At 30.4% G+C, this 11769-nt stretch overlaps 1 protein-coding gene across 1 annotated transcript in view; it reads right to left on the minus strand.

Moving 5' to 3' along the window:
- LOC108573273 (general transcription factor 3C polypeptide 1) overlaps window positions 1-11769 on the minus strand; it is a 12416-nt gene that overhangs the window by 199 nt on the left and 448 nt on the right. Inside the window, 11 exon segments of the mRNA XM_017935674.1 lie at window positions 4-67; window positions 227-314; window positions 1337-1529; window positions 1716-2225; window positions 2681-6131; window positions 7551-7791; window positions 7984-8370; window positions 8468-9363; window positions 10547-10715; window positions 10807-11436; window positions 11519-11712. Coding sequence (XP_017791163.1) covers window positions 4-67; window positions 227-314; window positions 1337-1529; window positions 1716-2225; window positions 2681-6131; window positions 7551-7791; window positions 7984-8370; window positions 8468-9363; window positions 10547-10715; window positions 10807-11436; window positions 11519-11712 — 6823 coding nt within the window.

Consider the following 11769-nt stretch of genomic DNA (forward strand, 5'->3'; position numbering starts at 1 on the left):
AACATTGCTCCATTTGTAGCTTCAAGGAAAATATCCTCTTCAGCAGCCCAATTATTATTTGCAATTTCTAAAAAATACAAGCAACAAATCAATTAAATATAATACAATTTGTAATTACTTAAGTATATAATTTAAATGCATTGAGAAGTCATAGTTGACTGCAATAAAAGCGATTTAAAAAAGAAAAACGCTAAAAATAATGTTTTATAAAATTCTAATTTCTTACTTGGTGTCACTTGTGATGACTTCGAAAACAACGTTACACGTGATTTTTTCAATATTATTCTTTCCAGGCATCCCAACTTTGCCAGTATCTACCGTAAAAATAAATTTTATAGAATTTAAAGAAAATCATGAAATAAAAGTTACCTGCTTGCAATTCATTCTGTGTGAATTACCTGAGCGTAACTTACGGACTACTGCATTTGTGCCCAGCCTGTTTGTTATGCGTTCTAAACTATGTGCCTAGCCTAATTGCTAGACGTTCTAACTAAACTCGTTGTCACTGCTCTGAATGTTTCTACTTGACTATGACTGACTGACTCTGTGTAACTGTGTGTCTAGTCTGATCGCTAAGCGTTCTACACTCTATCCAATTTAAGAATAACCTCGCTCTCGGACCGATTTTCGTCCGTTCTGCGCATAGACAGAGAGCGTAACAGAGGGTAAGACGGAGAAACACGTAGGCGGTTAAGTGGGGGTTTGAACGTTCTAGCCCTGCCTTAGGCACGTCCAATGCCCGAAGCAAGGTTATTCTTAAATTGGACAGAGTATAAATTATCTCTCTTCTTATTCCTTACATGCACGCTGATTAGTCATACCTAAGAATCCTTAAACCGCCAATCAGCGTGCCTAAGAGACATTGCAAGCACTCTTCCCTTGCGCCTTAGCTTCTCTTGGGAAGGGGTGGTGATGTCTCATAATAAGACAGTAACGGATGTTTCGACAATGTCGAATTTCCGCCATGTTTTGACCATTCGATCTCCTGACTGTTACAACTAATAGCTAAAAGACCCTTTGGAAATTCCCACTTTATAACACGTTTTCAGGCTATCAAGAACACGAGAAACGAATTTTTGAACCTCTAGGCTATAAACTTCAACTTCTCTCGTTAATACGTATTTTAATTCTCTAAATACATTCTAAAAATGAGCTAAAATCCCAAGCTGAAAACTAGCCTTTTGCTACGGCTGTGTCATAAAACGTAACCTTAACAGATGAAATCTATTAAAAGCAAAACAAATTTCTGCCCAGGTCACACTTTATTACTAATTTTCTATAAAAGAATGCACTTGTTGTATCAACATCCGCAATCTAAATATAAATAGTAAATTACCTCGACTAATTCTCGTGTATGACATGGTTGAAGAGCAGGAACAAATCTATTCTGTATCTTGGTTAACGCTATACCCGGATGTGTTAAGCAATATGATAATATTGATCCTAACATGCGATCAAGCACTCTACGATTCAAAACTCCATCTATCCGAATCCACGGTTTTATCGCTACTCTTATTTCTTGTTTCGTACTGAAACACGAATAAAACAGATGTAAATGTTATTGTGTATTATAAAATCCTGGATAACGTATCTATCTGTATCTTAAACTATTTTTTCAGAGAAATATTTAAACGTACAAAGTACTGTTTAATAGATGTAACTCTTATTGTACCAAATATAACAACACTTAAAGTATAATGAAAAGAAGATCTTACTTTAAATCTAATTGTTTCGCGGCTTTAGATATATCTTTTTGAGGTAACAATCTGGTCCTTTTTCTTTGCGTCCTTTTCTTTACTTGCACGTAACATTCTTCATCGCTATGGCTGGATGTATCTTTATCAAAATCTTTGTTTTTAACATCTTTCACTTCTGACTGAGTATCTTCTTCAGTCACATTCTCGTCGCACATTTTTGATGAATCATTTTCTAATAAACTAGGACATTCAACGCACCCTTTTGTCGTGTTTAAATTTTTATCCTCGTTTAATCTGTCCTTATGATCTACCACGTAGAGAGCTCCTCCTTTAGGCATTGGTACAAGCGACTCTCTTTCAATGCGACTTATTTTATATGAATGTATTAACCAAGAATCAACGTGACGATAATGTATATACCGAATAATCGTTACACCTGACCGTAAGAATAAACGATTTTCGGTGAGAAGTGAAGTAATACGGTGTAAATCTTCTCCTAAGGTACATTCAAATTCATCCTACAAAGAAAACAAAAAAAATGATTAATTAGTGTAGGATCGGTTGACCGAGAAACAGCTTAACTGCCACAAATATAAATATATAGAAGTCTTTCAATTTTCATCATTATACATTAGTAAATAAACATTTTAACCCTTTGAACTCCAAAATTTTTTTTTAATTTTCTTTTCAATAACTATTATTTTAAGAATTTTATTTGAAATGCACTTCAAAAGACATTTGGTCGATAGGAACCAATTTAAACAATTTTTTTTACTAATTACAGTAGTGCACACATAAGCGTCCGCATTGGTGCACACTTAAGCGTCCGTCGCTATCCCTACCAATTCTTGGAAATGGGACTTCGGAGTGAAGTTCGAACGTTCGACCAAATGTCTTTTGAAGTGCATTTCAAATAAAATTCTAAATTCGATAATGTATGTTTGAAAAATGCACTTTAATATTCAATGATAAAAATATTTTAGTAAATTATAATTTTTAAATATTTAATATCACGTACAAATTTATAAACTGCCTCTATATTATTCAAGTGCAGTAAACAATCATTAGGTAAATTTTTTTTTAAATCCAAAAATGATATACCATCTTTAGGGAAAACAGCAAATTTATTTAGTTTTTGTATTAAATCATTTGCGACGTTTAATTTTAAAGGTAACAAATCCAAGGGCATTGAAAAGCCTCTAAAAATTTCATTGGCTTCAGTGTTCTGTGAATTTGACCGGTGTAAGTAATAAAACATTTTAAACATATTTACAACAAAATATTCATGTGCATGATGACTATCTGCTATGGTGAGTTCACTTAGTTCTTCTCTCATCCGCAATAAAGCTATACGAGTATATCGTTTATGTATATCAGCCGAATCATCAATCTTGCAGTATGAATTTGAATAACTCTGTTCTGGTAGAATTTGTTTTAAAATATCACTAACACGTGTGAAGGCATGTTCTTTGTTCTTTTTTAAACATTCTTTGTTCGAAGTATTTTTTGGATTAATAGTTTTTACATCAACTTCAATTGTTTCATTGTCAGAATTTTTCTTTAAATCTTGATTTTGTTCTTCATTTGATGCTTCAATCAAACTGATATTACTAATTTGCAACGTTTCTTCGTTTCTTCTTTCATTCTTCTCTGCATTTATAATTTGATTATCCAATTTCTTCTTTTTCTGAACAGGTTCATTTGTATCAAATAGTTGTTCACTTTTATCTCTTGGTCTCTTGTTTCCAGACGCAATTAACTTTTCTCGTGTATTCACATTTGAATCTAAACGTGAATGAGATAAAAGTGAACTTTCTACATTTAACATGTCGTCCTTATTTTCATCTTTTGTACAATCTGATGATGATGCACCTTCAAATTGCACTTGAATTGCATCCTCAAATTGCACTTTGTTATGTGTTATAGGATTACTATCTTCGATACATACTTCATTTCTTCCCATTTCTCTCATTAAATCGTCATCACAAAATGTTAAACGCTCAACATCATCTTCGTTCAATGTAATTTTAGTTCCATCTTGAAATTTAATTATATTTTGTTCATCATCAACATTACGACAATTTTCTTCATCACTATCGAAATTTAATTCGTCGTAGTCAGTAAAATGTTTCGGACCTTCAAGATGTCTTTTTCCAGTTTCATATTCTTGCAAAAGTGTGTTCTTTTCCATATCCAAATCTGAAAAGCCATCTTTATCTGATTTTTCATTAATATTATGTATATTATTACCGTCAAGTTTGGAATCAAAGCATTTATCGTTACATTGTTCTAGATCGGTCATTGAGTCACTATTTTGCAAACATGATTCCTTTATAAACTTCAAATTATCTAAACTAGCTAAAACATCGTGATACCTTTTAGCTATTCTAAAGTACGTTTCGTCTTTTTCTTTTAATCTGGGATCAAGCATTATAACTTGATCAGGTATTTCGATGTCGAAATCTATTTGATCTCGTATAATATAATCGTGTATCGCTCCCACTACACCACCAGTAACTGGTAACACTTCAATACCATTAAAAATATTTGATGCTTTACTTAGATCATTTGTATGATTGTGACAATACCACTTGCTCAATTTAAAGAAAACATCATACGATTCTTTGAATATATCATACGGCCATTTAGTATGAAATTTATATATGTAATTGCTACTTAATTGATACTGAGAACTGCTCATCGGCATGTAGTTACCGTATTTCCTTATAGTAGTTAATTGATTCTTTTTAATTGTAACCATTTGATCGTTACGAATTTTCGCCATAGCATTTCTTAAAAGCGTCTCTGGATACTGCTGATATACTTTAAACAGTTGATATGACCAAGATCTTCTGTCTTTGCCACAACACATTGAACTATGAATAACAGAATTTATAACTGCAGACTGTATATCGCTGATATTTCGAACATCTTTCGTGAAACCACGATTAGAGAATGGTTTTGTAGGATGTACAACTTTGTAAAATAAATTGAACTCTTGCACCGTCATTGGCACAGGAAGTGGTTCTTTAGACCCAACATCTGAAATGTCATAGTACTTTTTCGCGATATAGGTAACAAGTGATTTAAACGCCTCTGTAACTTTTTTTTCGTATTCATGAGAACTTTTATACTCTTCTTTGAGTTTCTCCACGATGCCATCAAAGCGTTTTTTAAGAAAGAAGTTCTGCTTGAGTTCTTCAACCCCTAAAGTAACGGCATTAATGTTTCGTAGTTGTCTAAGCATGTATAAAAGTCGCCGTTGACAAGCTCTTGATGTTTTATTATACGAACTGTACGAATACATCCACAATACATCTCTCACTGCAGAAAATGTTATTACTTGTTTGCGTGGATTTGGACAGAGGTACACCATAGCTACTTTGCAAACGAGCAGAATCTTATCCTCATGCGGCTCCCAGTCCACTCGTAGTTTGTGCATCCGTTGCAACGCTCGATAATCAACTTCATCATACTTTGTTCGCTTTTTATTAAGACTTTTACGAGGTAGTACTCTCCTGATGTAGGATTTTTGTTTCGTATTTCGCTGATATGGTAACGCTTCATACTTATTTGGCTGATCTGAAATCTTATCGCTTTCAATTTGTACCTTCTTTCTGAGTTCTGTCGCATTAACAGAAGGAGGACCAGATACCGTTTTCAAACCGGAGAAGTCGGTAAATTTAATAGGTTTTGCTTTTATTTTAGAAAGATACGTGTCTCTTTCATAAACTACATTCTGTTTCTTCTTTGGTTCTCGAACCACCACATTACTATAACCCCAATTCCAATTTCTTTTAAGATGTGCGAAACAGGCTGAATCTATTCCAGCAGCGCCTTTGTGATCTCCAGGTACTTTACCAGTATCTAATTTTATAGCTTCATCTGGAGAGCGAGTTACAATTGCTTTAATCATATCACTTTTCTTATTTAAGTCTTCTAACACTATATCCTTTCCTTGAACAACAAGTCGACCACCTAATGGAGTATTAATACAAGTATTCCACATATCATACCAGTATTTCTCGACTACCTGAATTCCGTCAAAGTTATACTTGATTACGGGATAAGGTTTATCTTCAATGATGTGATAACTAGGAGCAGAAGATGTCGTATCCATTAATTCAGTACGACGATTCACGTAAATAAATACTTGGTCCTTTTCTTTCAATCTTTGAGGTCCAAATTGCACTAGCCCAATATAACATAATCTCGTTACAGTTTCATGAATGTTAAATATGTACTTCCGTGCATAAAGCAAAGAATTCCGAATATCAACTGGCAAATCTTTAACTAAATAATGCTTTCTAATTGGATGACTCACATATTTATCTATTTCTGGTATTTCAAATGAAATATAATGAATTTTTAAAAATATCGACAAGGGTAGTCGTAAAATAACATCACACATTAACGTCCATCCTAGGGGCCAACCTGAGAATAATAATTTTGTCTTTCATCGTTTCCTTAATCCTTTATAACAAATTTATTAATCATATCAAATATATTGCTTAAATAATTATTTTTATTACGTACGAAAGTTAAAATTAGAACTACGTGTTTAATGTAGTAATCATTTCTTTTAATACATATAGTAATATGATACTAAAATTATTTAGCTTGTACAGAATTTTTCAACTAAAGTGTTACAAGCTATTTTCTCCAAAATTATTAAAAGTAGTGACAAAATTTCTCTTGATCTGTTTGCTGTTCGTTATGCTCTATTATATTACTAAAACTCAGAGGAAGGAGAGAAACTGAAAAAGGATGACTACACTTATCTTTTTCATTTAATGATGCATAAATGTTTATATTTTCGAATAACTTCTTTCAATCCTATCAACATTTGAAAAATTTTTGTTTATTCTGCATAATTAAAGAGATATAAACAAAAGTATATAAGATGGTCAAAAGTGCCCTTGAATCAATTAGGTCATGCGATATACCATTCGAAGGCTCACCGAAAGAAAACATTGGACACCAACTTTCAACCCTCTAGCTCGACCTAGGGGGTAGTTACAGGGTGGTTTATGTTCATCAGTTTGTAGACTATTTTCCCTATTTAGCGGTATGCAGAAATTTTGAAAAAAAATTTGGCACATTGCCTATATGAAGGTACGTGTTAGGGAATTTTTTCTGACTTTTCGTTGCAAGTCCTATTTGTAAAAAATAAAAAACGTAAACAAAAGCGGATATCTTTTGAAATATTGAAGCGACTACTTTCATATTTATGTAGTAGCAGCGTCTTAACGTAACTATTATCCTCGATTTTTTTTCAGATTTTTTGGTAAGGTGCGCCGTAGTTAAAAACATTAAAAATCGATATGTTCTATGGATTTTACTCATAAAAGTAACTTGTATTTCCAAGTGTATTATTGGTGGAATAGGTAAGGGTTTACCTACGGAACCGTTGCAAGTTTTTCTTCACTTTTAGGTAAGTATTGTTAGGATTACAAAGAGTTACTCGGAAATATGAACATTTACATATTCATATTTCCATTTATTCATTATATCCATTTAAAACGATAGGTGTAGCCACCCTTCATTACTCCTTGGGGGTTCAGTAGTAATATCTTGTTAGTAGTATAAAAGAGCATAACGAGCAATACACAAATAAAAAAAAAAAAAAAATGTTGTTACCATTGATATTTTCTAATTGTAAAAAAACAGCTTGTAACACTTTGTATTTGTAAGTCATATTTATAATACATAAGTTAATGTAAATTTTAAAAATCGTCCGTAATATTCCTTATGTTTATTAATTTTTTACTACCAGTGTTTAATATGTTTTAGAAGTTTAGTTATAAAAGAAATATTTGCTGAGGAAAAAAAATAATCATAACAACAACTTACCACTATATTCTCGCAAAGGTGGCACAAACATTTTCCAACTAACATTTTTAGTGTAAACTGTACTGAATTCTTCTGCTAATTCCTCTGTAATACTAAAACCATTATCTCGCAAAGCTTTCAACTGTTCCGTTTTTGAAAGGGTTTGTTCACCAGGATGTTCATAAACCAAATAAAACAAAAAGATATGTAGTGCTTGCAAACGAAGAAACTTCGGACTATATCCATATTTCCTCGATATTCTCTGAAATCCAAAAATAAATTAAATAATTACAATTTCTAAAGGAAAGATGCGCAAATATTGGAACTTATTATTCATTGTTATAGCACTTGTATGTAAGTTTTCTTCCATTTTAAACTAAATCATTATAGTTAATTCCTTTTATATTTAATGTAACTGAAAATTATGTGAACCTAAAACAAGACAGATACTTACAGGACCACATTTAAAACCTACTGGAACTGCTGTAGGTTGCTTAAAAAAAGATTTATTGTCATCAGATTTATTTGTAGCACCACCATTATTATACTTGTCAGATTCTAAATTTTCTGTACATTTTTTCGTTGATGATTTAAACTTTGGAAAGCCCAACAAATAGAATTTCAATTTTGCTTGTTCCACAGCTGATTGAATAAGATGACTGTTAATATCTATGTTTGGATCACATATAAATGTCAAATGTTTCTCTTTGCCATTTCCACTCAATGTTATTTTTATGTTTTTCACTAAATTATCTTTTGCAAGTTTTTGTAACAGTCTTATTAAGGATTTTTTATCGATTTTTACATCATATCCTTCTTTGTCTTCTTCTTCATGTATCATCTAAAACCAAATAGAAAATAATTAAGAGAAATAACGAAAGAAAAAAATATCTGTTCATGGCATTAAAAAAGTATTTTTAAGTAAAATATTCTGTTACCTTCATTAACTTTGTCATATCATCAACAACTTGATGTTCTTTAACTGCTTCTATAATCATATTAGCTCTTCTCAATAATCTATATGTAATATTTGCCACACTTTTCTTTTCACTATTTTGTACATCTTCCATAAATCCATATACTTCACTTTCTGACTTTTTTGTATTTGTTGATTTGAAAACTGTCAAATCAACTTTTATATTTTTATATGCAGCTACTGCCTTTTCATCTTTTGATAATTCAGAAATGTGTAATAACATGTTATTAGATTTTATGTCTTTTTCTTTTGTCTGGACTTTATTGATTTTATTTGATAGATAATTAGAAAATGTCCGTTTGTATCTATTTGGGCGCTTGATTATACGATATTTATATAATATCCGATTAACAACATAAAATACGTTTTGCAAATCAGGTGTAGCACTGTTCAATTCTTCTTCTATTTTGACAATACTATTAATTTTGTTATCATTATTAATTATACTAGATATAATCACATTTTCTACATTTTCTTTTGTATCATTAGTAATGGTATTCTTCTCCTGCTTCACAGTTATTTTACTTTTTTCCAAATCATCACTTACAGTAGCAATTTGTTTTGTAAGTTCTTTGATTTTATGCATTTCTTCCTTAAACTGTTTACTTAGCTTACTACTTTTCTCATACCTTTTTGATACATATTTTGTAAGTCTTTGTCTGCCAATATCATTCATATAAGTTGCAACAATATTTGTTTTAACCATATTTCGTAAAATCGTTCGTGATTGTAATTTTGTCAAGCCCATTATTTTAGCCAGTTTACCTTGACATATACCATCACTTCCATTAGCTTCAATTATTGTATTTGCTTGTTTCAAGTAAGGTACACAATATTTATGATTGGAAATATTTAGTTCTACAAAGAAAACGCATTACAATAATATACGTTAATAAGTTAAAAATATCAAATAAAATTGTAAGTCAAACATAGGGATAATCAATAATTAAAGAAAACATATATAAAGTATCTCAAAAATATTAAAATTATATTATACTATGCATCGAAAACAATTATTAATTAATAGTTATTAAAATAAATTTTGATACTATGTAAATTTACTAAATACATTTATCAACCAAAAACTCAAGTTATATTATTTAGACAATAACATGAATAATACATTAAATATGTCATACTATTGATATAAAAAAGATTTCTTAACAAAAGAATATAAAGAACTATTAGAAAGTATGCAGACTGTTAAAGGAAAGAGTTAACCACTTTGAAAGCATATAATATTCATTTTAATGAAAAAAAATTCTTAGTGAACAAGTCAAAATATACAGGATGGAGCACATAAGTTGAATTGATCAATGGATAGAATGAAAATATCTCAAGATAAAATGATCGGAATAGCACATAGTTAAGATTGTTGAATTTGTCTTTTTATCCTCTATAAGAATATAGAAAAAATGTACCATAGGAGTTGAGAAAACACCAATGCATTTGAAATCTAAAAAAAAATGACTGAAAAAATTTCTCTTTTTATCATTTTCTTCATCTCTTCAAATGGCTTAACTGTGCTTTAAATGGTCTGCTAAAAAGCAGAGATATTTAAATGTATATGTATATCCACTTACATGTTCCACTCTGTACAATATACAAGGTGTCATAGCAAAATCCAAATACCTAAATATCTCCTTTGTTTTTAATGATACTGCAAAATGTTTGAGACATAAAAAATTCTTTTTCCATGATCATTGCTTAAAGTCACTGGTAATTTTTTGTAAGAAAACATTTGTTTCTAAGCCACTTGTAATGGATGTTAAAATACATTCAAGTATGTCAGAGTTATGACTTTGACTTTGATCGCCAAACTTAAGCAAAGAAAAAATATAAGTTAAGTATTTAAATAATAAATTTGTTTTACGAATTTATCATGTTTTGTAAAATCAGTTGTAACAAAGGAAACCATGAAAACTAAAGATAACAGATTCTTGAAACAGATTCTGAATTCAATTTTGATGAACATGAACAAAAATCTATTTGTTAAAATATATATTAATACATTGTAGTATAATGGAAGTGATAAACAAACCTTGAGGTTCTTCTTCTTCTTGCATTTCATCTTTATTCCATGCTTCAAGGATATCAATGTTTGGAGATAATAATTGTACTACTTTAATTTTCTTTTCTTTCATTGGATTATTTTTCTGCTGCCACTCTGTTGGTGTTGCATTAGGGTATAAAGTTCTATATGGTACTCTCTATTTAAAAGTACAAATATTTTTTTGAATAATTAAAGTAACTACAATTATGTAATTAGAAACTAAAAAGTATGTAATATTTGTTACTTACAAGATCTGTTTTTACAACCTTCTGGAAAAATGAAGTTTTAAACAATTTCCTTATTGCATTTTCAATTTGTAGCTTGCGTTTAATTTCATCATATTCTGCAACACAATTAGGTTTTGACTTAAGAATTTTGATTACTTCTTCAGCCAAGAAAATTATTTTTGGTTTTCTTTCAACAAAGAACCTTGGTAGATGTAAGAGACTTCCGTTACAACCGTGACCACCAATTTTTTGATGATATAATTGTTTTGTTATTAACTTATGACACAGCATAAACTTCCGATGGTAAAATAAACTTTTAGGATCTTCATTTAATGCATTAAGACTAAGTTTTCCCTGAGTAACTTCACCATGATATCGTGATCTTCCTACTCTTTCCAAAAAACAATACTGTATTACATTTAATACAAGTGTCGGAGATATTTCATTTCCCATCAATGCATGATTTCTAGTAGCTTGTGATGCAACAATAACTAATTTTTGTCCATATTTTTCTGTAACTTCATCTAAACTAAGATTTCTTAGAATTTCTGTAACATCTTTACGGGTATTGTAAGTTGAACAAGATCCTTTAATATTATTTGTGACATCATTTATAGGGCAATGTGGATAAATATCTGGTGGTACATTTTCCTATAAAAATACATAATGTTTTATATCCATTGTAATTCACTAATTTAATTAAATTGTAAAGAATACTTTTTCAAATATTTACTGGTTCTAATATAATACCCAAATCAGGATCTACAAATTGATAGCGATCAAAAATTACAAGTGGATCTCTTGGTGTTTCCAATTCATAAAATCTAAACACTTTAATCTGCACACACATTGACCATATCTGAACCATGAATGCTTTTGAAAGTGGTAAAGGATAGTGGAGTCGATGTGCTAATCGTAACCATAATGCTAAAGTAGAAAAAATCATGTTCAAAATTAATATTTTTAATATTAATATATTTTCTA

Source organism: Habropoda laboriosa, unplaced genomic scaffold (assembly GCF_001263275.1).
Source record: "Habropoda laboriosa isolate 0110345459 unplaced genomic scaffold, ASM126327v1 scaffold20, whole genome shotgun sequence".
NCBI lineage: Eukaryota > Metazoa > Arthropoda > Insecta > Hymenoptera > Apidae > Habropoda > Habropoda laboriosa.